Below are 25,874 nucleotides of genomic sequence, written 5' to 3'. Positions count from 1 at the left end.
GGAACCATTGGCCTACAGCATGCTGTACCCCAGACATTCTAAACTGGGGCAGATGAGGGAACTGAGGTTCACACAAAGGTTATAGCTTATTCACTCTCACCCATCAACAAGCATGTCTACCTTGGACATGTATTCTGCCCTCCAACTCTGATTTTATCTTTGGTTGACTAGGCTTTCTAATTTTGGTTCTCTGATTTGTATTAAGAAAAGCTAATATATTTTACACAAGATGTGGCCTCAGTTAAAAATAGGATTTGGAATTTTTATTTTATAGCATCTTTTTTATTTTTTCCAGATGGAAAAGGAAATGAAACATCAAATCAGAATTTTTAATAAACTCTTGCTTCTCCACAATAGGATAGCATAGCAAATGCTAGGACTTACTAGATCTGAGTATTCACATTTGAGGAAAACTGGGGTGGCCCTGAAAAGAGTGGAAATGTGTGTAATTTTGGCACAGAGACAGGTTTGAGAAGTTGGTTTGTAGGGTTCCTTAGAGATTTGGGGTCCTGTATTCAGAAGTATTTGACAGTAGGAGTAAGAAAGTGTGTTGCATGGTATAAAAATATTCTATCTGATTTTAAACTTTTATCATATTATACATTTACAGTCACACCCTAAACTTTTTGGGAATGCCTGGAAATGGAGATCTGGAAATCTCTGAAACCTTATTTATTTTCTCACTGGAGTTCTCTCAATTACTTCTAGTAAAACAAGTTGTGACTTGGCAAGCATTGGCCCAACAGCCTCTAGGTGTCCTCGGGGAAATTAAAAGCCAGGGTTTGAAGAGTTCTGTGCCAGTGATTAAGAGCACAGAATACAGCTTATAATTATGTAGACTTTTTGCCTGTTCCCATTTATCGTTGGTAATATTCTCAAGGCTAAATGACTGCCCAGCAATTTAAACTGCAGTTTAAGAGGAAATAGGCCTTTTTGTGAAAAAGGTCCTCTGTCTCCCGAAGTTTCATTCTCTTTTCATAGACGAGCTCTCCCCTTTCATAGTGATTGTGATTTAGTGAATGACTCAGAGTTGTTGGAGGGGCCCCTAACCTGTTAACTCATGAAATTTTAACTACTTTTTCAAGAACAACTTTGCCTTTTATGAATCTGGTACAGCCTGTGACATCTCTTACATTGTCTTCGGGATGAAGGGACCTTTTTTTCAAACTTTTTTAGTTAAAACCAGAAAATAGGTAGAAACTGTTCTACTCTTGTGAAAGATGATTACTATTTCATTATCATAAGTTTGGTAGAGTAGAATAGAAAGACTTAAGAAAAATCACACATTCAAACACTCTACCAGAAAGTTATTTTTCTTGTTATTTAACAGTATATAAGGGTTAACACAGCAGAGCACTAGACAATATTCCTACCTATATTTTGGTTTGTATTTGGGAGAAAGAAAGGTGTATATCTTGTGATACAAAGTAGTACAATAATGAGTTTTGCTTCTTTCTCTCTCCACTGTTTTCTTTTAAAACAATGTAGAGGTTTTGTTTATTTGTTTTTTGGTAGAAAGATTTTGGCCTGGTTGACTGTCAGCCAGTATCAGAGGACATTAAAAACAGGACTTTAAGAATAGTAGCTGGAGGGAAGGCTTACTTAGCCATCATTTCTTCTTTAGATTTCGTTATCACTCAGTTGGTACATTTTTTCCTGCCTATTATTATGTCTCTGTTAGCACTTTTGTCCAAAATTGAATTCAGTATCCTCTCCTGTCTCTCTCAGTTTTTCTTCCTATTTCTCTGTGGCTGACTGGCATTGCTGTTTGCCCTATATTTTGAAAAATATGGCTGGCCAACCACCTTTAACAAAATAAACCGGTTACTTTGCTTATTAAAACATAGATGCTAGGACTCCATCCCAGGCCAACTCACTCAGAGTCGCTGAATGCTTCCTTCTCATCTATTGTACACATCCAGTTGGCCAGTGAATCCTGGTAATTTTGCCTTTAAAATGTCTCTTGAATCCATTCATCTTTCATTTCCCTTACTCTAGTTCAAGCCCTTATCTTTTACCAGAATACAACAATGGTTTCCTATGGATATACTCACTTTGTCTCCCTCATTAGTTTGTATTCTGCTGGTATCTGGTTTGTCTTTCTAAAACATATTCATCTCCTGCTTGAAAATTCTCCTGCTTGAAAATTCCTTAATGTCAGCAGGTTAAAATTAGTGACATTCAAGGTCTATTGCAGTCTGGCCATATCTAAGTCTGCTGTGTACAGTTTTATGTAGTTAGTACACTCCGTAACTCTAGGGTGCTTCATTCCAATTATGGTCTACATGATTGGGACCCATAGGGTTTTTTCAGTGCAGGACAGTCATATGTGGTGGCCCCAACTATCCTGTCTCAGCACTCTGACCTCTGCATCCTTTCTGTATACATGCCTCACTTGCGTAAATATTATATTCACCACCAGTCCCTAAATGCATTATACTAGTGATTTCTCAGAGCATCTACTTTTTCAGAGTGAATGTTTGTTCTCCTTTCACTCTACTTGTTGAAATCATTCTCATATTTCAGGGCCCAGTATAAGTGTCAGATCCTCTGTGAAACCTTCCTCAGTTCTCTCCTTTTAATTGTTCCTTCTATTATACCTTTTTACTGCTTACACTTTTACTTAACAGTTCTTTTCTTCTTCCTTTGAGGTAAAACCTGTATACAATGCAATGCACAAATCTGGAGTGAACCTTTGGGTGACCTCATGTGTTTTTGCCTTACTAAATTATAAGCTCTAATTAGAGAAAAAGGCAAAGATTATTTAAGTTTATCTCTTTCCCTTGGAAAAAAAGGGAGCCTACTGTCTTCAGTGCTGGGTCAGTCTTGAATATGGTACCAGTTGGAATACAGCTCAGCTTCTCTTTTAAGAACTCCCCAATGGCAGTGGCTTAAACCAACAAGACGGATATTTTATTTCTCTCATGTATGACAGTTCAAAGTATAAGATGTCCAGAGCCGATACAGCAGCTCCACAGGGTCAAGGACCTAGGCATCTTTATTCCTGTCATTCCACATCCCCCTGTTCCACCATCCGGAAGTGTTGCCCTCACCACAATGGTTCGGGTGTCTCACCACAATAAAAGAAAAGGAAAGGGGTAAAAAAGAGAGCTTGTCTTGGAAGTTACTCTTACTTGCCTATGACCGAAACATGGTCACATGACCACATCAACTAAAATTCAGGAATACTAGAAGAGTAGAGAATGGATATTGAGAAATAGTTAACAGATATGTTTCACATATGACCTCAGTCTTCACAATAAACCTACAAACTATATATAAAAAACTAATACTCAGAGGATCTAAGTAAATAGCCAGAAAAATTGCAGGTCTGAGATCTGAATTCAAAGCCTTTTTTTCCATTCTACCTAGTAAAGTGTTAGGAGGAAATATATAATTGTTAAAGGCATTAATTTTCACAGTGTTACATCATGTATTTTCATATCACATATTTTCACAGTATCATGTCATCTCTTCTAGGACATCCCATGTAACTTTATTCCACACTTCTCACACATCATGAAATAAATTGCCATGCTAACTGGTTTTTAATTTTTAAATCTAAGATATCATTTATGAGGAAAAATAAATCACTGTATTTGCTGAACAAAAGCTTCAGTGCTTGGTATTTGTTTAGAAATGTTATCTAATCATAAAGTTGACAAGGGTGATACCTTGTCAGTTTAGTTCAGCTCAATTGTGTCCGCCTCTTTGCGACCCCATGGACTGTAGCACACCAGGCTTCCCTGTCCATCACCAACTCCCGGAGCTTGCTCAAAACTCATGTCCAATGAGTCGGTGATGCCATCCAGCCATCTCACCCTCTGTCGTTCCCTTCTCCTCCTGCCTTCAGTCTTTTGAAGCATCAGGGTCTTTTCTGATGAGTCAGTTCTTCGCATCAGGTGGCCAAAGTGTTGGCTTTTTAGCCTCAGTCCTTCCAATGATTATTCTAAAGGAAATCAATCCTTTAGAATTGACTGGTTTGATCTCCTTGCAGTCCAGGGAACTCTCAAGAGTCTTCTGCAACACCACAGTTCAAAAGCATCAATTCATCGGCACTCAGCTTTCTTTATAGTCCAAATCTCACATCCACACATGACTACTGGAAAAACCATAGTTTTGACGAGGAGGACCTTTGTTGGCAAAGTAATGTCTCTGCTTTTTAATATGTGTCTAGGTTTGTCATAGTTTTTCTTCCAAGGAGCAAGCATATTTTAATTTCATGGCTGCAGTCACCATCTGCCGTGATTTGGGAGCCCAAGAAAATAAAGTCTGTCACTGTTGCCATTGTTTCCCCATCTATTTGCCATGAAGTGATGGGACTGGATGCCATAATCTTAGTTTTCTGAATGTTGAGCTTTAAGCCAACTTTTTCACTCTCCTCTTTCACTTTCATCAAGAGGCTCTTTAGTTACTCTTCGCTTTCTGCCATAAGTGTGGTGTCATCTGCCTACCTGAAGTTATTGATATTTCTCCTGGCAGTGTTGATTCCAGCTTGTGCTTCATCAAACCTGGCATTTTACATAATGTGCTCTGCATATAAGTTAAATAAGCAGGGTGACAGTATACAGCCTTGTACTCCTTTCCCAGTTTGGAACCAGTCCATTGTTTCATGTCCAGTTCTAACTGTTGCTTCTTGACCTGCATACAGGTTTCTCAGGAAGCAGGTAAAGTAGTCTGGTATTCCTATCTCTTTAAGAATTTTCCACAGTTTGTTGTGATCCACACAGTCAAAGGCTTTAGTATAGTCAGTGAAGCAGAAGTAGATATTTTCTCTGAAATTCTCTTGCTTTTTCTATGATCCAGTGGATGTTGGCAGTTTGATTTGGGTTCCTCTGTCTTTTCTAAATCTAGCTTGAACATCTGGAAGTTTCCCATTCACATACCATTGAAGCCTTGGTTGGATAATTTTGAGCATTACTCTGCTAGCATGAGGTACAATTGAAATGAGTACAATTGTGCGGTAGTTTAAGCATTCTTTGGCATTGCCTTTCTTTGCAATTGGAATGAAAACTGACCTTTTCCAGGCTTGTGGCCACTGCTGAGATTTCCAAATTTGCTGGTATATTAAGTGCAGCACTTTAACAGCATCATCTTTTAGGATTTGAAGTAGCTCAGCTGGAATTCTATCACCTCCACTGGCTTTGTTCGTGGTGATGCTTCCTAAGGCCCACTTGACTTCCCATTCCAGGATCTGGCTCTAGGTGAGTGATCACACCATCGTGATTATCTGGGTCGTGAAGATCTCTTTTATATAGCTCTTCTGTGTATTCTCGCCACCTCTTCTTAATATCTTCTGCTTCTGTTAGGTCCATACCATTTCTGTCCTTTATTGTGTCCATCTTTGTATGAAATATTCCCTTGATGTCTCTAATTTTCTTGAAGAGATCTCTAGCCTTTCCCATTCTATTGTTTTCCTCTACTTCTTTGCATTGATCACTTAGCAAGGCTTTCTTATCTGTTCTTGCTATTATTTGAAACTCTCCATCAAATGGATATGTTTCTCCTTTTCTCCTTTGCCTTTTGCTTCTATTCTCAGATATTTGTAAGGCCTTTTCAGACAACCATTTTGCCTTTTTGCATTTCTTTTTCTTGGGGATGGTTTTGATCACTGCCTCCTGTATGATGTCATAAACGTCCATCCATAGTTCTTCAGGCCCTGTGTCTATCAGATCTAATCCCTTGAGTCCATTTGTCAATTCTACTGTATAATCATAAGGGATTTGATTTTAGGTCATACCTGAGTGGTCTAGTGGTTTTCCCTACTTTCTTCAACTTAAGTCTGAATTTTGCAATGAGGAGTTCATGATCTGAGCCACAGTCAGCTCCTGGTGTTGTTTTTTCTGACTGATTAGAGCTTCTTCTTCTTCGGCTGCAAGGAACATAATCAATCTGATTTTGGTATTGACCATCTTGTATTGATATCTTTAACCCCTTCATTTTAAAAGCAAGGAAAATCAAGGTCCAGAGGAGGCAGAACTTGCCCTTGATGTCGTTACCACCATTGCTTCATCTCAAGCCTCATAGTACAAACACTGGCCTGGGTCATCATTTCTCTAAGTAACTCTCAGTGGTATACTTAACAGTTGTCTCAGGTTTGCAGAGTTGTTCTGATCTGGAAGTTCAGGCTGGACAGTGCACAATAAATACATATAATCCTGGCCTGTTTTAGTGACGAATGAGTATTATCTAGCACTAAAAATGTCTTTATTAAAAAAAAATAAAATAAAAACGTCTTTATAGCTATTAGGAACCAGTTTTAGAAAGGATGATGCTATTTGATAGTCAAAGGAATGGGTGAAGTCATTGCTACTCATAATTCAGAACCCAACTCAGATGACATCTACCTCTCAAAGCCTTTCCTAAACCTCATAAATATTAGATATGAGCGCTCTGCTTTCCAAACTCTAGCCTTCAGATATATCCAGGTATTCATATATATTCTTTAAATTACAGCTAGTGGTGCCTTCATGAGGGTGGGCTTCGTGTCTGTTTTGTTCTCACAGTGGTGAGAACATCAGTGGTGCCCAGCCCAGGCTTTGTTTTTTGTTTTACTGAATGAAATATCCATCATGGCATCCTGGGAGAATATTTTGCAGCTGGCTGTAATAAACAATCCTTGAACTAAGATTTCCAGAAACTTAGTCCTAGTCACTCAGTTATAGCTTTGTTACTATACGCAGGTCATTTAACTACCCTGCGCCTTGTCAGTCAAATTGAAATATGAGTAATGGGAAATGAACTGGTGGGGAAACAGCTTCGTAAAAGGCACATAAAACTAAGGTGGCACTATCCCTAAAGCTCCTTGCCGCGTCCTGTACAGTGCCTTACATGTATTCAGCAAACACATGCTTTACTTTTTCATTTAATTGGATAGTAATGGTATATATTTTATTAAAATTAAAATTTGGCCCTTGTAGTCGACACATCTGGGAAATGTTACCAAGGGAAAAATAAAATTATCGCCCTTGTGCATGCTGATTTTCCTACTCTGGGACACTTTTATTATGCACCAAGGATCAGTGAAAAGAGAAAGCAGCCTGATGCCTATGAATTTTCTTAGTGCTTCCTCCTGGGCGAGCACCTGCTGGACCTGGGAGGTAGAAGAGGAACTTGGTACCCTCTTCATTTTCCATCTTACAGGAAGTACCCAAAGGAAAAAAGGAAATACTGTCAGAGTAATAGAGGTGGATATGACAAGACTACCTTGCTTTCAAGAGGATTACGCTAGGGGTGGCGTGCTTTGTGTTTGCCCGCTCAGCTATAGTGTTGGGCATCAGTAAGTTAATCTCTTCCCGGTGTAAGTATAAGGAAACCAGCAAACCAAACCCAGAAATAAATTAGCACAGAAAGCTTTCCTGAAAACACATTTAAAAGAGTGAAGCCATAACTAAAAAGAGTGTTTCCACGGCAGAGGTAGCTCTAGCTTGGACCTCCTGGATTTGGGGGATGGTAGTGGCTATTAGGGGCTTCCCTGGTAGCTCAGACAGTAAAGAATCTGCCTGCAGTGCGGGAGACCTGGTTTCGATCCCTGGGTTGGGAAGATCCCCTGAAGGAGGGCATGGCCGCCTACTCCAGTATTCTTACCTAGAGAATGCCTACGGACAGAGGAACCTGGCGGGCTACAGTCCATGGGGTCACCAAGAGTTGGACGCAACTAAGCGACTAAGCACAGCACAGTGGCCATTAGATTTGAGTTTGAACATGTTTATTATAAATAAAACCGTTTCCTTGGAGTCCAGCAACTTTTGAAGAAGGGATACCAAAATGTAATTGAAATGGACTACCTCTTGAATTGTGAAGTTAATTTTACACTTAACAAACGCTTTAAAAAATAAAGGAACACAAGTGGCTTTAAAGTTTACGGTGTTAATATTTGAAACCTGTCCAGTTTAACTAGCTGGATTCCAGAGACTGTTTCCTTTTTTTCTAGTCAGTATCACTGATCTGACACCCAATTTTCTTCTTGGCTGTGGGATAGGAATGAAATGTATCATTTATTTAGTTGTATTGACCTGAATCATATCTCCCCAGCATACATTCTTAATTCAGGAAATAGGATGCATCCATGTGGAATTTACTCAGTAACTCTTCGTAGTGACATTTGTGTGATCTAATTCAAGGACCTGAAATGAAGACTGCACATGATTTACTTGCATATGATGCAGCTATTTTTAGTACTGTATTTACATTTTTAAAAACAAGAATGCACCTTCTTGATGGAACAGACATGCATTTTTCAATTCACAGACGCAAGACGTGTAGAACAAAGAAGTTTCTTAGAAATCAAATCCAAACATCTTTTTTTGTTTGAAGGGAGAGAAACTTGAGTCCAAAAAGATTTAGTAGCCCTGAAATAAGGTCCCACAGTCAGTCAGTGACAGAATAAAACAAGAAACTAGATGAGTTCCCAGTTCAAGATTCTTGTTTGTCCCAGATTTTAAAATATAAGTGTGGTTTACATTGACAGTTTATTATGACATCTGCAGTTTGTTAAGACAGTTTTAGGCAATCAAGCCACATAGCTACTTAAATTGTCTAATTTCTGTATGAGCGTATTATAGTATACTATATTCCCTATAGCTTCCTATCCTTATTTTTCTTTTCCTGCTCATATACTTACTTTTAATCTCATGTGCTTTTTAAAGCCACCCTAAATCCTTTTTTGAATGATAATAGTATCTAAATAAATACTCAAAATGATGCTTTGTGCTAATGCTAATTACTCTGTTTCCATAGTGTCTATGGTATGTTAGAGATCCTGGCAATGTTAATTATCTTAACAGTATTTCATCTTTTCCATCTATCAGAGGTAGCAGTAAAAACAGACTTCCTAACTGGAATGCCTAAAAAAGTATGACTTTCATTGCTTCAGGGCCTTCCTAGTGGCTCAGATGGTAAAGCGTCTGCTTGCGATGCAAGAGACCCGGGTTTGATCCCTGGTTCAGGAAGATCCCCTGGATCTTGCCTGGAGAAGGAAATGGCAACCCACTCCAGTACTCTTGCCTGGAAAATTCCATGGACTAAGGAGCCTGGTTAGGCTGCAGTGCATGGGTTCTCAAAGAGTCGGACACAAATGAGCGACTTCACTTACTTCAGTCACTTCATTGCTTCACAAGGTAAAAACACTGTGATCCCCATAATGTTGTTTTTCAGTCACCAAGTCGTGTCCGCAACTCTTCATGACCCCATGGACTGCAGCACTCCAGTCTTCCCTTTCCATCACCATCTCCTGGAATTTGCCAAAATTCATGTCCACTGAGTCAGTGATGACATCCACACATCTCATCTTATGTCATCCTCTTCTCCTTCTGCCTCCAATCTTTCCTAGCATCAGGGTCTTTTCCATTGAGTTAGCTGTTCACATCAGGTGACCAAAGTACTGGAGCTTCAGCTTCAGCATCAGTCCTTCCAATGAATGTTCAGGCTTGATTTCCTTTAAAATTGACTGATTCGATCTCCTTGCAGTCCAAGGGACTCTAAGGAGTCTTCTCCAGCATCGATTCGAAAGCGTCAATTCTTCGGCACTCTACCTTCTTTATTGTCCAGCGCTCACAACCATCTGTGACTACTGGAAAGACCATAGCCTTGACTATACAGACCTTTGTCAGCAAAGTGATGTCTTTGCTTTTTAACACACTGTCTAGCTTTGTCATAGCTTTCCTGCCAAGAAGCAGTTGTCCTCCAATTTCATGCTGCAGTCACCATCCACAGTAATTTAGGAGATGAAATCTGTCACTGCTTTCACCTTTTCGCCTTCTATTTGCAATGAAGTGATGGGGCTGGATTCCATGATCTTAGTTTTTTTAATATTGAGTCTTAAGCCAGGTTTTTCGCTCTCCTCCTTCACCCTTATTAAGAGGTTCTTTATTTCCTCTTTGCTTTCTTCCATTAGAGTAGTATCATCTCCATATCTGAGGTTGTTGATATTTCTCCCAGCAATCTTGATTCCAGCTTGGAACTCATCTAGCCCAGCATTTCTCATGATGTGCTCTGTATATAAGTTAAATAAACAAGGTAACAATAAACAGCCTTGTTGTACTCCTTTCTCAATCCTGAACCAGTCAGTTGTTCCATACAAGGTTCTAACTGTTGCTTCTTGACCGGCATACAGGTTTTTCAAGATGGTCTGGTATTCCCATCTCTTGAAGAGTTTCCATTGTTTGATCCCCATAATAAAATCTTTGAAAATTATTCTTTACCAAGTCTAGAAAATGATGTAGGAGTGTGCTTAGTATATTAAAGACTGGCTGATAGGATTAAACTATTACCTGGGTATTTAAGGGCATTGTGATGTATGGTTAGCTAGTTTTCAACAAGGATGCCAAGGACATTCAGTGGGAAAATGCCAAGGGCATTTCAGTTGAAAATAGCCTCTTCAACAAATGATGCCAGGAGAACTCACCAGCCACATACAGAGGAATGAATCTGGAGCCCTACCTCATACTGTATTACACAGATACTCAATACAAATCAAAGGTCTAAATGTAAAAGCTAAAATTACAAAATTTCTAAAAGAAAATATAGGTGAAAATCTGTGTGATCTTGGTTGGATTAGGCAGGGGTTTCTTAGATATGAAAAGCACAAGAACTAAAGAAAAAAGATAAATTGGACTTCATCAAAATTAAAACTTTGTCAAAGGACACTATCAAACAAAAAGATAATCTACAGAATGGAAGAAAATATTGGAAATTATATATATGCATGTACATATGCATAAATATATATATTTATACATATACATATATATATATACACACACATATACACACATGTATATATATATAGGAGAAGGAAATAGCAACCCATTCCTGTGTTCTTGTCTGGTAAATTCCATGACTGGGGAGCCTGGCATGCTACAGTTCATAGGGGTTACAAAGAGTCGGACACAACTGAGCATGCATGCACATGTATATACACACATACGCAGTGTGTGTATATATGCCTTCCCAGTGACACTAATGCTAGGGAACCCTGCTTCCAGTGCAGGAGATGTAGAGGTGCAGGTTTGATCCCTGGCTTGGGATGATCCCCTGGAGAAGGGAGGGCATGGCAACCCACTCCAGTATTCTTGCCTGGAGAACTCCATGGATAGAGGAGCTTGGCAGGCTACAGTCCATGGGGTTGCAAAGAGTTGGACATGAATGAAATGACTTAGCGTGCACATATAGGCACATATGGATTTGACTAGACGTTTGATGTACATGCACACACACATATATACACATGTACATATATGTATGTGTATATGCACATGTATATGAAAGGTAGGCAAAGAATTTGATTATTCATTTCTCCAAAGAAGATATTCAAATGCCCAATAAGCTCTATAAAGATGCTCAACATCAAAACTGTGATGAGGTGCCACTTCACACCCAATAGGATCCTAACATATTTTCAAATGGACCATAATTATTGGTGAAAATGTGGAGAAATTGGAACTCTTGGGCATTGCTAGTGAAAATATAAAATGATGCAGCTTCTGTGGAAATGACTGTAATGTCTGTGGTAGTTCCTCAAAAAGTTAAACGTAACTGTCATCTGACTCAGCAGTTCTGGTCCTAGGTATATATCTAAGAGAACTGACAACTTGTGTTCACACAGATATGTATGCGCATTGTAACTTTATTCAAAATAACCAAAAAATGTAAACAACCCAAATATCCATTAATTGAGGAATGGATAAGTAAAATGTAGTATAGCTAAAAAATGGAATATTATTCAAACATAAAAAGCAGTGAAGTACTATTACATGCTACAACGTGTTTAAAGATTGGAAATTTTAATGCTTCGTGAAAAAAGCCAGACACACTGGCATATACTGTATGATTCTAAACATTCAGAATAAGTACATCCATAGGGTCAGAAAGCAAATTAGTGATTGTCAGGGGTTACAGGGGAGATGGGAATTGGGACTAACTGCTAGTAGGTACAGAGTTTCTTTATGTGCTAATAAAAATGTTCTGTGATTAGATTTTGGTGATAGTTGCACAGCATTGTGAATACAGAAAACCACAGAAGTGTATACTTTAAAATGGTGAATTTATTTTATATGAATTATATCTTAATGTAAAATATGGAAAGCAGGTATACTCAAAGATAAAGATGTTATGAGAGAGACTGATATTATGAAGGATTTCCAGTCATAAAGGGTATGAAATAATTTGGTATCCCCAAAACCCCATGTGACTGATAGACAACTTTGTCTATTCTGTGGCTCTCAGAAGATTAAGAGAAAGGCTCCATGGTGTGGTTTTTACAGCTTGACAAGAAAAATCAGTCATTAGATAGATGATCCTCTGCTCAGAGTCAGGGAGTGTCTTTAAAGATATAATGCAAATTGAGATGATAAAACTAAATTACTTCCACTGAGGAAATCACCTGTAGTTCAGAAATAGCAGAGAAGTCAGAAAACTAATATAGAGTAGGGGTAAGACTGATGGGGTGTGATTTTCCTTCTTTAATGTACAATCCAGTGGCAGTTTTCCCTAGATTTTGTGCTAAAATAAGAGCATTTTCACACATTTTAATTGCTGTGTGATAACAGTGTGAACTCCATCCACAAACATTTATTATCTACTTAATTTTGCTCTAATTTCAGTATAGCAAGCATTCACCTTATAAGTGGAAGTAACTGTCCATTTAGTAAAAAGAAACCCCTTCTAACATTGCTAAGCCTGTTGTGCATTTCTATAATAAAGGATTAATAACAAATGGCCTTTTATATTTTTCCATTTTTAACTTGCATTTATAGAATACCATTTGCAAAGTAGCATCTTTATGAACTGGAACCCTAATTGCTCCTTAAACATTCATAAAGAATATTTCAAAATTGTAGAAGTTAAGGTTTCACAATATTCCAGGATTAAAATATGATCAGGATTTTATATGAGACTTTTTTGCCTTCATAAAGCTGTTTTATATGGGGACTTCTTTGATGATCCAGTGGTTAAGAATCCACCTTGCAATGAAGGGTTCATGGGTTCAATCCCTCATTGGGGAGCTGAGATCCCACATGCCACCGAGCAGCTAAGCCCACATACCGCAATGACTGAAGCCTGTGGCTCGGGAACCCAGGCGCCACAACTAGAGAGTCTCTGTGCTACAATGAAAGATCCCGTGTGCTGCGTCTAAGACCTAACACGGCCAAAGAAATAAATAAATAAATATACTTTAAAAAACTTTATAGTACATGATCCCATAATGTTCATGCTAAACAATACAGAACTGTCTTTGAGGCACATTTTTAAAATGATGTATACTACTTGATAGCTATCTAAATTGTTCAATTATTTTCCAGATCTGTCATTTACTCCATCATTTATAGTGATGCAACAGGACAGAGAGGAATGGATAAAAACATTGGCGAGCAACTCAATAAAGCTTATGAAGCCTTTCGACAGGCATGCATGGATAGAGATTCTGCAGTAAAAGAACTACAGCAAAAGGTATGTGGTGTTAGTTTTGAAAGTTGTTATTTATCCTGGTGAATGGAATTTGAATCTTTTGCAATGGAAAATATTATGTTGTTAGAACTAAAGAAAGAACTTTTTAAGGAACTAAAACACAGGGATATATTGATAGATGAAATTTGAGGTTTTTATTTGCTAACTTTTTAAAGAATATTGTGACCTATGGAAAGAATTCATTTTAAGATGATTGTATTGAGGAAAAATAAGTACGTTATCTTCCATGAATAATTTTTAAGCAAAATGACAAACTAAAAGTCAGAGTATCGGTATCTCAGCTAGTTTTTTGTTTGTTTCATATTGTTACTTGGCTGACTGGAAGACGATACAAATCTTAAAATATCATGGAACTAAATTTGTTATTAATTTATTCTCTAACTATAAGTTAAAGATAAACTATTATTTCAGTGAAATCTTTAATGTCTTACCAGAAGTTTCAGCTTTTTAAAATACTCCTGTTCACATCAAATTTCCGCTTAGTGTTTTCAGTTTCTAAAGAAAGTAAATTGGAAGAAAGGTATATCCAGGCAAAAATTACTGGTTAAGTAGTTCCTAGGCATGTCTGTCGATGGTCCTTGATAAGGTTTTCACCAACCTACAGTAAAATGAGAAAAATAAGAATAAAGTAATTAACTTCTTATAATGCTAAATTTATTCCATTTAAAATTCTATCCTTTATTCTGATACTGTTTCTATGTTTCTGTACTGTCAGAATAAAGAGCAAAATTTTGTTAACATACCCATTTGTCAAATGATAATCATAGAGGTTTTGGTTTTTGTGTTTTTTGTTGCTTAGTTAGTATCATTACTTAGTGTTTTGGGAGTCCCCAGTACACCCAGACATTCTGCAATTCTCTAAAAGGATTACAGGACTTAGTAAAACTGTCATATTCAGAGCTAGGATTTATTACAGAGACTAGTAAAAATACACAGCCAGATCATTAATGGAAAAAGACACCAGGTGGAGTCTAGAGGAATCCATGTGCAGGTTTCCTATACTCTTTCCCTTCTGTGAGGAGTCATACGGAGTGCACCCTCTCTCCAGCTTTCAGAAGTTCACCCAGCCTATATGCAGTGCTTTGACACGGGGAACTCCATTTGAGACTCACGAGCTTGGGCTATTTTTAAGGGTTGGTTACATAGGCACCCTGTGTCAGAGGGAAAGTAGTTATTCACCATGAATATCATGGTAGTCTAAGTAGGTTGGCACAGCACTTAGAATCTTATCACTTAAGAAATGTTTTTGAAGATTACATTCCCAGATGCCAGTCAAGGGGCCAGCCTTGCAAATAGGCCTTTCTGAAGATAAATAGCTTAAGGCCTGCTATGTTAAATCATTCCTGTAAGGCTGTGGAAAGTAGAGGATCTTCTGTTGGTTCCCTCAATTAAAAAAAAATTTTTTTTTACTAGTCTATGGTATTGTGAAGTCTTAAGAAATATGCTAGTCATGCAGTTCTTAGTTTCCTCCATAAGTATAGGAATACACAATTCCCTTTCTCCTTTCTATTTGATACATCTACTATAAAACTGGTGTTATACCTGCTGCACTCCATTTCTCAAAAATTATCTTTTTTGTGTGTGATTCTCATGTTGATTTACAAAAGAATACTCCCAGTTATTTAGGTAAACTTAATGGTCTAGAGATCTTCAGTAGGGGTGCATAAGAGAAACAGAGATAGGATAATGACAGACACTTTCTCGATTATTGAAGTGAAATTTAGAATTTGGATTTGTTTTCCTTTCCAATTCATGTATAAGGCATAATCACTTTTTAAAGAGAGTAACAAAAATTCGCAGCTTTTACTCTTATTTTCTTATTAGGTTCATTAAGAAACTTCAACAATGCTATGCCTGTTCTAGGAACACTGGGAAATACAGAATTAGGGAATAGGAATATTGAGATATTCTTGCGATAAAACAGAGACAGGTATTTATCTATCTCCTGATCTTTCTGCCCTGGCCAGTAGTAAGCAACTGAAAACTCGTATAATTTAATCTCTGCCGTGGAAGAAACCTTTATTCACTATGGCACTTATCCTAAAGAGGGGAAAGGGAAATACTGTTTAAAAATAGGAGAAGAAAAAATGTTAAACTCTAGACATACTAATTTAAGAAACATTGAGTGTCTGCTATGTACTGAGCTCTTTTTTTTTTTTTTTTTTTTGTACTGAGCTCTTAATAAGGTTCTGAGAATACTTAAATAAAATATGGTTTATGTCCTTAAGGACTTTCAATAAGTAAAAAAGATCAATAGTTATTACTATAGCGTGCTAAGTGCTGTAGTAGAGATCTATACAGGATAACATGTGAGCACAGTTAAGAGGCACTTAACTCACTCTGGGAGGATCAGGTCATAAGCCTACCACTAAGCCCAACCCTTGAGCCAAGATTAGGAGGAACTGGGTAAATTAGGGAAGATGGATCCTGAAAGCAGGAAGAGAACTATATATAGTAAAAACTCAGAAGTGAGGGCAGTACAGGAAAAGAAGCTGTGAAGATAGATTAGGGCCTTATGATGATTATAACCAAGTAGTTTTGTACTGTATTCTTACTCATTCAAAATATATTGAAGGACTTAATATGTGCTTTAGAAAAGTCTTCCTGACAGTGGGATAGAGGATAGATAGGATAGAGAATAGTGTGGAATTGGCTCAACAAGCATATTGGTGCTAAGCAGTGGTCTAAGATCAGGAGTATAAAAATAAGTGGCAACCATCAATTGGCACTTTATTATATATAAATATATAATTATATACCTGTTAATATGCCTTGCCTGTGTGCTTAGTCATGTCCAGTGACTCTTTAAACTGTAGCCTGCCAGGCTCCTCTGTCCATGGAGTTTTCCAGGCAAGAATACTGGAGCAGGTTGCCATTTCCTTCTCCAAGAGATTTTCCCAACCCAGGGATTGAACCTTCATCTCCTGTGTCTCCTGCATTGCAGGCAGATTCTTTACCCCTGAGCCATTGGGGAAGCCTACCTATTAATATACATGTATTACATACATCATGAGAAATGCTGCACTGGAAGAAGCACAAGCTGGAATCAAGATTGCCAGGAGAAATATCAATAACCTCAGATATGCAGATGACACCACCCTATGGCAGTGAGCAAAAAAGAACTAAAGAGCCTCTTGATGAAAGTGAAAGAGGAGAGTGAAAAAGTTGACTTAAAACTCTGGATTTCTTAGAAAATTCAGAAAACTTAAGATCATGGCAACTGGTCCCATCAGTTCATGGCAAATAGATGGGGAAACAATGGAAACAGCGACAGACTTTATTTGGGGGGTCCAGAATCACTGCAGATGGTGACTTCAGCCATGAAATTAAAAGATGCTTGCTCCTTGGAAGAAAAGTTACGACCAACCTAGACAGCATATTAAAAAGCAGAGACATTCCTTTGCCACCAAAGGCCCATCTAGTCAAAGCTACAGTTTTTCCAGTAGTCATGACATGACTGAGCGACTGAACTGAACTGAACTGATGTATAGATGTGAGATTTGGACTATAAAGAAAGCTGAGTACCAAAGAATTGATGCTTTTAAACTGTGGTGTTGAGAGAAGACTCTTGAGAGTCCCTTGGACAGCAAGGAGATCAAACCAGTCCATCCTAAAGGAAATCAGTCCTGAATATGCATTGGAAGGACTGATGCTGAAGCTGAAACTCCAATACTTTGGCCACCTGATGCGAAGAACTGACTCATTGGAAAAGAGCCTGATGCTGGGAAAGATTGAAGGCGGGAGGAGAAGGGGACAACAGAGGATGAGATGGTTGGATGGCATTAATGACTCAGTGGACATGAGTTTGAGTAAGCTCCAGGAGTTGGTGATGGACAGGGAAGCCTGGCATGCTACAGTCCATGGGGTCGCAAAGAGTCAGACACAACTGAGCGACTGAACTGAACTGAATATTACGTTTCAATTTACTAAAGAAAAATGAATGGCAATTGTTTGGTTACCTCTGGGACATACAGGTGAAAATGTCCTGAATTGGAGATTATAGATATAGATTATAGAACAACAATTTCATTATAGCCCTGAGTGTGTACATTTCCAAATTACAATGTGTGGGGTGAAGGGATATTTGAAGAAAAGAAGAGGCAGAGGATGGAAACATGGCCAGCCAGGCGGTTGCTAGAGATTCAGAAAGAGGTTAAGGAACTTACTCTGAACATGAAGAAACACCCATTCCTCTGAGAACTGGAGGGCACAAGAGAGAAAAATGGCTGCAAATGAAAATAAGTTTGTATGTAAGAAGCGGAGATGGCAGAAAGTTTAAAGGGATTATCATGTATTACTTATATCTGGAATCCAAAAAAGTCAAACCTGTAAAAACAGTAAAACGGTGTTTACTTGGGAGATGGAGAGAGGCAGAGAAGATTGGTATTGTTTAAATTTATAACAAGTAGTAAATAAGCCATGGAGATCTAATGCATGTTATAATGAATATAAACAATAATATTATAGTATAATTATTTAATGTGTTAAGTATGACTACAACAATCATATTATGAAATAAATGTATCAAAGTAACTCACTATGCACCTTAAACTTACGTATTATTATATGTCAAATTTATTCAATTTAAAAAATAAAAAAAGAGTAGATTTTCTTATGAGAGTCCATTTTTTGGCTGTGAAATACAAGATCATCTACTGAGTGAAATGATTTTAGGATTTTAAGATAGTCTGAAGGTGATAATAAAGACTTGAAAGCTTCAGTTAAGTGAAAGAAGAAAAATATGGCATCCAGCCTTTATCATGAATTTTTGTTTGCTGTGTTTGCTGGTTATTCTTTCAGCAGCTTTCTTGATGTAGAAGTAATTGGATGGCTAGATCCAAGATTAAGAGATTGTAGAGTTAAAGTAAAAGAATTTTTGGTTAGGTGACCAGAAAGTACATACAAAAGCAATTGAAGTTATGTGCTTTGAGATATAAGCTAAAATCAGAAAGAAGCTAATCCGAGAAGAGTTTAAGACTAAGAACAAAAAGAGGGTTTATGGATGAAGTGTTCATGAAGTGAGAGGACAGATACAGCGGGAGTAGAAGAATGTGAGTTCAAAGGATGGATTATTGTCAGTGAGCAAAGATTGATGTTTAGTATCTTCTGTTTTCATAATGAGTCATGAAAGTGGATAGCTGGAATGAGATTGAGGAATTCAGGAAACTCTTAAGACTAGAGCACTTCTCCTAGAATGGTGGTAGATTTAAGAACATTTAGAGAGACGTGAAGGGAAGAGCAAAAATTCCTGAACGTAAGGAAATGATTAGTGTCTTGGAAGATAACTGTTTTGAGAAGAGACTGGTATAATTAAAATGCCTTGTGAATGGCTTTTTGCTTAAGTTTAAAGGAATAATGGCCCATAGTGGCAATAATGAAGCAAATGACTTACCTTTTTGTTCTCCTGCATCTAACTCCATTGCCCGATCCCTGTTTGATATAACACTAGACAGCTTCATATGAGGGAGTTACAGAGGCATCTATAATTATTAGGAGACAACATAATTATTCCCATTTTAATGTGAGATGCTAGACTTGCTGAAATTCAATTTTATTGGCCATTGCATTCTCTATAGTACAATGAAATAGAGTTTAGAAATTTGATCTCATTCGTTCCTTTTTTAAAAAACTAACATTTTTCTAAAACATTTTTGTGAGAAAACACTTATACATCCTTTTGACATTTTTTTGTATTTTATTTTATGGAGCATTTATTTTTTAAAATTATAGACTCAAATGTACCAAGTGTAAATCACTAATTTCTCCTTATCTGTCTACTCTCAGAAGTGAGATTGAACTTTGAAAAGTTCAATCAAGCTAGATATTCCCTATTCATAATCTTATATATAAGATATATATATATACACACATTCTCAAGCTTGTAGTATGAGAAGATAACAAAATGTCACTTCCAAGATTTTTAGCTTGGATAAATGGAAGATTGATGATGCAGGCACAAGAAAAGAGAATGCTGATTTTGATAAAGGAAGTTATTTGGTTTTATCTGATATTTTGAGTTCAAGAATTAGAAGATCATTGGGGAAAATTATCAGCAGACTATTGAGTTACAGATCTTTGAAGTAAAGTAACAATTGAAAATACAAATTTAGGAATCAACTTTGTAGAGTGATACTTGGAGTGATAGGGGAAGGAGGTTCTAAGGAGAAAGAGAATAGAGCAAAGGAAGAAGGGAAGCAAGAAAATAACCTTGGAGAAGTTGCCTGGCCTTCTGAAAAGGCCCCAGGAGCTGTACTCTGAGTGAGCTTGGCTGTGCTTCTGAACATTAAGCTTAAAATAAATTGGTCTGTTGAATGACATCAGCAAGGTAATAAAGTAGGAAGTCCAATCCCCTGATTTTACACAAAAACATCAATTAAACAGACTGAAAAAATTTTTTTAGGAATTCTGGAAATCAGTCAGTGATGTATGGCAACAAAGTGAACACTTAGTCAAGAAAAACCTACAATGAAAATAAAGAAAATTTAAGGGCATTTTACTCACCCTTGACCCACCTCCTCCCCAGCATGGCATGGTGCATCTGGAAGGAAGCAGCCCAGTTCCTGATTCCCTCAGGAAGGAAGAAAGGAACAAGCAAAGTGGAACATTTTTGAAACATCCTGGTCAGTCTGTGGACTACCCAAGGGACTGTTTTCTGTCTTAATCTGAATTGAAGCTTGGAATTGGGAATGACTGACTGCATAGTTTAGGTCTCAGACTGGCAACTGTGGAAAGCAGTGGTGGCATCATAACATACGGAAACTGTGGGGAGGGGATTGCAGTGAACACATGGTGCAAGAGATGTGGGAAAAGGAATATAATGGAACATCTGAGGCCCTGAGAAGACACCTCCAAACAGCCAGGAAAAATCAAGAGGGGAAAAATCACAAACAGAGAACCAAACAGGATACACACCCAGAAAATACTTGAGAAAACCTTAAACCTTTACCCTGGACTAATGTCAAGGTTAAAGGACCTGCTAATTAGTGAAGATCATCCACACAAGGTTGCAGGCTTGGCGAGTGACTGTTCAAATACACAGTTTTCAACCATAGCAAAGCATTCAAAAAAATGAGAATGTGACCTTTTCAAAGGAAAAAAATAAATTCCCAGAAACAGGCCCTGAGGAAATATATGCATCAGATTTACTAGACAGAGACTTTCAAAGAATTGTTGCAAACATGCCCAAAGAGCTAAAGTAAGACAGAATCAAAGAGCTAAAGTAAATCAGGAAAGCAATAATATGAACAAAATGAGAAAATAAAAATTTTACCCTAGAGGTTCAAGAATATACTTGAACAAGCAGAGAAAAGAATCAGTGAGCTGAAAGACAGGTCATTTGAAAGATTGGAATCCAAGGAACAGAAAGAAAAAGAAGAATAAAGAAGAGTTAGCAAAGCCTAAGGGAATTACAGGACACTATCAAGTACAGCAGTATGTGCTATGGGAGAAGGAGAGAGAGATTCTTTTGAAGAAATAGATTATTAAATAAAGCTTCTCAAATTTAAGGAACTATATATATATATAAAATAAACTATAAAATAAACTATATATATATATATAAATCCAAGAAGCTCAACAGACTTCATGTAGGGTAAATCTAAAGAGCCCTACATCAAGACAAATTGTAATCAAACTGTTGAAAGGCAGATATAGAATATGAAAAAAAAAAATAATGATTAAAAAAAAGATATAGAATCTGGAAAGCAGCAGGAGGAAGGGGACTCGTGTACAAGGAAGCCCCAATAAGGCTCAGTGGATTTCTCAACAAAAAGCTTGCAGACCAGAGGGCAATGCTGTGTTGTATTTAAGTATTAAAGAGGGGGGAAAAAACAACTATTAACCAAGAATTTTATATCTGGCAAAACTGTCCTTCAAAACTGAGGGAGACATTAAAATATTCCTAGACAAACAAAAGTGGAAGGAGTTCGTTACCCCTAGACCTGACCTATAAGAAGTGCTAAGGAATGTCCAAGTTGAAGTGAAAAGGTACTAGAGAATAATTTGAAGCCAAGTGAAAATACAGAACCCTTTGGGAAAGGTGAATAATAGACAAATATAAATATCAGTATTATTATAATTTTGATTTGTCACTCTGCTTTTTATTTTCTATAGCCATATTTAGAACACAAACATAAGATAATTTTAAGTCTATATTAATGGGTTTACAATATATAAAGGTGTAATTAGTGACATCAGTAACAAAATGGGATGCAAAGCTAGAAAATCTGCATAGGCCAATACCTAGTAAAGAAATTGAAGCAGTTACCAAAAAGTTTACAACAAAGAAAGCCCAGGACTTAATGGCTTCACTGGTGATTTCTACCAAACATTCAAAGAATTAACACCAGTCCTTCTCACACTCTTCCAAAAAATTGATCAAAATAGAATATTTCCTAACTCAATTCTATGAGGCCAGCATTACTCTAACTTCAAAGCCAGACAAAGGCACTACATAGGCTGATATCCCTTATCAACAGTGATGCAGAAATCCTCAACAAAATACTAGCAAACCAAACTCAACAGTGTGTTAAAAGGATTATACACCTTCACCAATTATACACCTTATTCCTGCAATGCAAGAATGGTCAAATCAATGAATGTAATACACCACTCTAACAGAATGAAGAGGCGGACAGAAGCACAGGATCATCTCAATTGATGGCAGAAGAATTTACAAAATTCAACACCTTTTTTTTTTTTTTAATGTAAAAACACTCAACAAACAGACTTTATGGAACTATTACAATATATTGAAGGCTATGTGTGACTGTTTATAATAGCCAGGACATGGAAACAACCTAGACGTCCATCAGCAGACGAATGGATAAGAGAGCTGTGGTACATACACACAGTGGAATATTACTCAGCCATTAAAAAGAATACATTTGAATCAGTTCTAATGAGGTGGATCAAACTGGAGCCTGTTATACAGAGTGAAGTAAGCCAGAAAGAAAAACACCAATACAATTTACTAACACATATATATGGAATTTAGAAAGATGGTAACCATAACCTTATATGCAAGACAGCAAAAGAGACACATATATAGAACAGTCTTTTGGACTCTGTGGGAGAAGGCAAGGGTGGGATGATCTGAGAGAACAGCATTGAAACGTGTATTATCATATATGAAACAAATCGCCAGTCCAGGTTCGATGCATGAGACAGGGTGCTCAGGGCTGGTGCACTGGGATGACCCAGAGGGATGGGATGGGGAGGGAGGTGGGAGGGGAAGTTCAGCATGGGGAACACATGTACACTCGTAGCTGATTCATGTCAATGTATGGCAAAACCACTACAATATTGTAAAGTAATTAGCCTCCAACTAAAATAAATAAATAGTTTTTTAAAAAAGGAAAGAAAACCCTTGGCTTCTAGCAAACAGCCAGCCACTTGCTTTGGGCCATAAATAACCACAGTTAAAAAAATAATAATAAAGGCTATGTGTGAGAAAACCACATCTAACATAATACTCCATGGTGAAAGACTGAAAGCTTTATTTTTCTGAAATAAGGAACAAGACAAAGAAGTATACTTCCACTACTTTTATGCAACATAGCACTGTAAGCCCTATCCAAAGCAGTCAGGCAAGAAAAATATCTAAATTGGAAAGGGAGAAGAAAAATTATCTCTGCCGATTTCTGGATCCCATGTATAGAAAACCCTAAATGGGTTCCATCAAACTGTTAGAAGTAATAAATTCAGCAAAGTTGTAAGATATAAAATAAGCACACAAAAATCAACTGCATTGCTATATATTAACATTAAACAAGCTGAAAAGGAAATTAAGAAAATTGAATTTACAATAGTATCAAAATGAATAATATAAGTAGGAATCGACTTAACCAGGTAGGCAACAGACTTATACACTGAAAACTACAAAATGTTGCTGAAAGAAATTTTAAAAAGAGGGAGTTCCCTGGTGGCCTAATGGGTAGGATTCCAAGCTTTCACTGTCATGGCCCAGGTCCAGTCCCAGCTCAGGGAACTGAGATTTCACAAGCTCTATGGTATACTCAAAAATAATAATAATAATTTTTTTTTAAAAAAATGAACATTTGAGGGAAAATCTGTGTTCATGGGTTGGACCCTTACCTTTCACTATATACAGATCAACCTAAACCTGATCAAAGACCTAAATGCAAGAGCCAATACTGTAAAGCTCTTAGAAGAAATCATAGGGGAAAGGCTTCATGACATTGGATTTGGGAGAGGGTTCTTACTATTGGCTTCCCTTATAGCTCGTTGTTAAAGAATCCGCCTGCAATGCAGGAGACCCCCATTTGACTCCTGGGTCAGGAAGATCTGCTGGAGAAGGGATAGGCTACCCACTCCAGTATTCTTGGGCTTCCCTTGTGGCTCAGCTAGTAAAGAATCCGCCTGCAATGTGGGATGCCTGGGTTCGATCCCTGGGTTGGGAAGATCCCCTGGAGAAGGAAAAGGCTACCCACTCCAGTTTTCTGGCCTGGAGAATTCCATGGACTGTATGGGGTCACAAAGAGTCGGACACGAGTGAGTGACATTCACTTTCACTTTCTTAGCTATGACACCAAAAACACAGACAGCAAGAGGAAAATTAATAAGTTGGACTTCATCAAAATTAAAACTTTTCTGCATCAAAAGACACTATCAACAGAGTGAAAGGCAACCCAAGAAAAGTGGGCAGATAATTGCAAATCATGTATCAGATAAAGGATTGATACTTAGAGTGTATAAAGAACTACGCTCAACAACAACAAAAAACAACCTGATGAAAAAATTGACCAAGGACTTGAATAGACATTCTCCAAAGAAGTTATACAAATGACCAATAAGCACATGAAAAGATGCTCGACATCATTGTTCAATCACTCAGCCATTGTGTGCAGCCCTTTACCATGCTAATGACTGTAGTCCGCCAGGCTGCTCTGTCCATGAGATTTTCCAGACATGAATACTAGAATAGGTTGCCATTTCTTCCTCCAAGGGATCTTCCCAACCCAGGGATTGAACCTGTGTCTCCTCCATTGACAGGCAGATTCTTTATACCACTGAGCCACCTGGGAAAGTGAAAGTGAAAGTCGCTCAGTCGTGTCCGACTCTTTGCAACCCCATGGACTATACAGTCCATGGAATTCTCCAGGCCAGAAAACTGGAGTGGGTAGCCTTTTCCTTCTCCAGGGGATCTTCCCAACTCAGGTCTCCTGCATTGCAGGCGGATTCTTTACCAGCTGAGCCACAAGGGAAGCCCAAGAATACTGGAGTGGATAGCCTACCTAGGAAGCCAACATTAATTCAACATCATTAGGGAAATGCAAGTTGAAATCACTGTGCTTAGTCGCTCAGTCGTGTTCTGACTCCTTGTGACCCCTTGAACTGTAGCCCACCAGGCTTCTCTGTCCCTGGGATTCTCCAGGCAAGAAAACTGGAGTGGGTTGCCATGCCCTCCTCCAGGGGATCTTCCCAGCCCAGGGATCGAACCCAGGTCTCCTCATTGCAGGCGGATTCTTAACCGTATGAGCCACCAGGGAAGCCCAAGAATACTGGAATGGGTAGCCTAACCCTTCTGCAGGGGATCTTCCCAACCCAGGAATCGAATCAGGGTCTCCTCCATTGCAGGCGGATTCTTTACCAACTAAGCTACCAGGAAAGCCCTGAAACCACACTAATCCCGTTCCCATTGGGATGGCTATTAAAAAAAAATTTTTTTTTAAGTATTGGTGAGGATGTAGGGAAGTTAGAACTCCTGTACATTGCTGATGGGAATGTAAAATGGTGTATCAACTGTGAAAAATAAATGATGTTTCTTCAAAACAAAACATAGGATTATTACCACATAGTCTAGCAATACCACTTCTGGATAGATACCCAAATAAACTGAAAGCAAGGATTCAAAGAGATATTTGTATGCCTGTGTTTGTAGCAGCCTTATTTACAGTGGCCAAAAGGTAGAAACAACTCAAGTTGCCCCTCAGTGGATAAATAGATAAACAAAATATGCATACATTTTGTATATGTATATACAATATACAAAAAACAATATATACATAGAATGGGTAGAATAGTTGACTTCAAAGAGACAGAAAGTAGTAGAGTGGTTCCTGTTGACTTCAAAGAGACAGAAAGTAGTAGAGTGGTTCCTGGAGGCTGGGGGAAGGGAGTGGGGAATTCATGTTGTAAAGGACAGCATTTCAGGTGGGGAAAATGAAAAAGCTCTGGAAAGGGATGGTAGTGATGCTTGCACAACAGTCTGACTATACTTAATACCACAGAACTATACACTTAAAAATGATTAAAATGGCAAATTTTATGCTATATGTATTTTACCAAACTTTTAAAAAAAATCTATTACTAAAAAATTAGCGTAGATTCTCTGACTATGTTTTATTTCTATTCACTTGTCATTCATTAGTTTATACTTGCCCACC

The 25,874-nt window shown here is 37.8% G+C and overlaps 1 protein-coding gene across 8 annotated transcripts in view; it reads left to right on the top strand.

Annotated features, from left to right (window-relative positions):
* TANK (TRAF family member associated NFKB activator) overlaps nucleotides 1–25,874 on the top strand; it is a 94,660-nt gene that overhangs the window by 29,997 nt on the left and 38,789 nt on the right. For all 8 annotated transcript variants that reach the window (XR_006339419.1, XR_006339420.1, XM_043894295.1 and 5 more), the window contains exon 2: nucleotides 13,302–13,449. Coding sequence is in view for 6 of the 8 variants with exons in the window: in XM_043894293.1 (XP_043750228.1) it covers nucleotides 13,302–13,449 (148 nt within the window). In the remaining 2 variants the exon portion in view is untranslated. The remainder of the gene's footprint in view (nucleotides 1–13,301; nucleotides 13,450–25,874) is intronic.

This window comes from Cervus elaphus, chromosome 33 (genome assembly GCF_910594005.1).
Source record: "Cervus elaphus chromosome 33, mCerEla1.1, whole genome shotgun sequence".
NCBI lineage: Eukaryota > Metazoa > Chordata > Mammalia > Artiodactyla > Cervidae > Cervus > Cervus elaphus.
The sequence above is the reverse complement of the archived record's forward strand: the minus strand, read 5'-3'. Positions and strand labels throughout refer to the sequence as shown.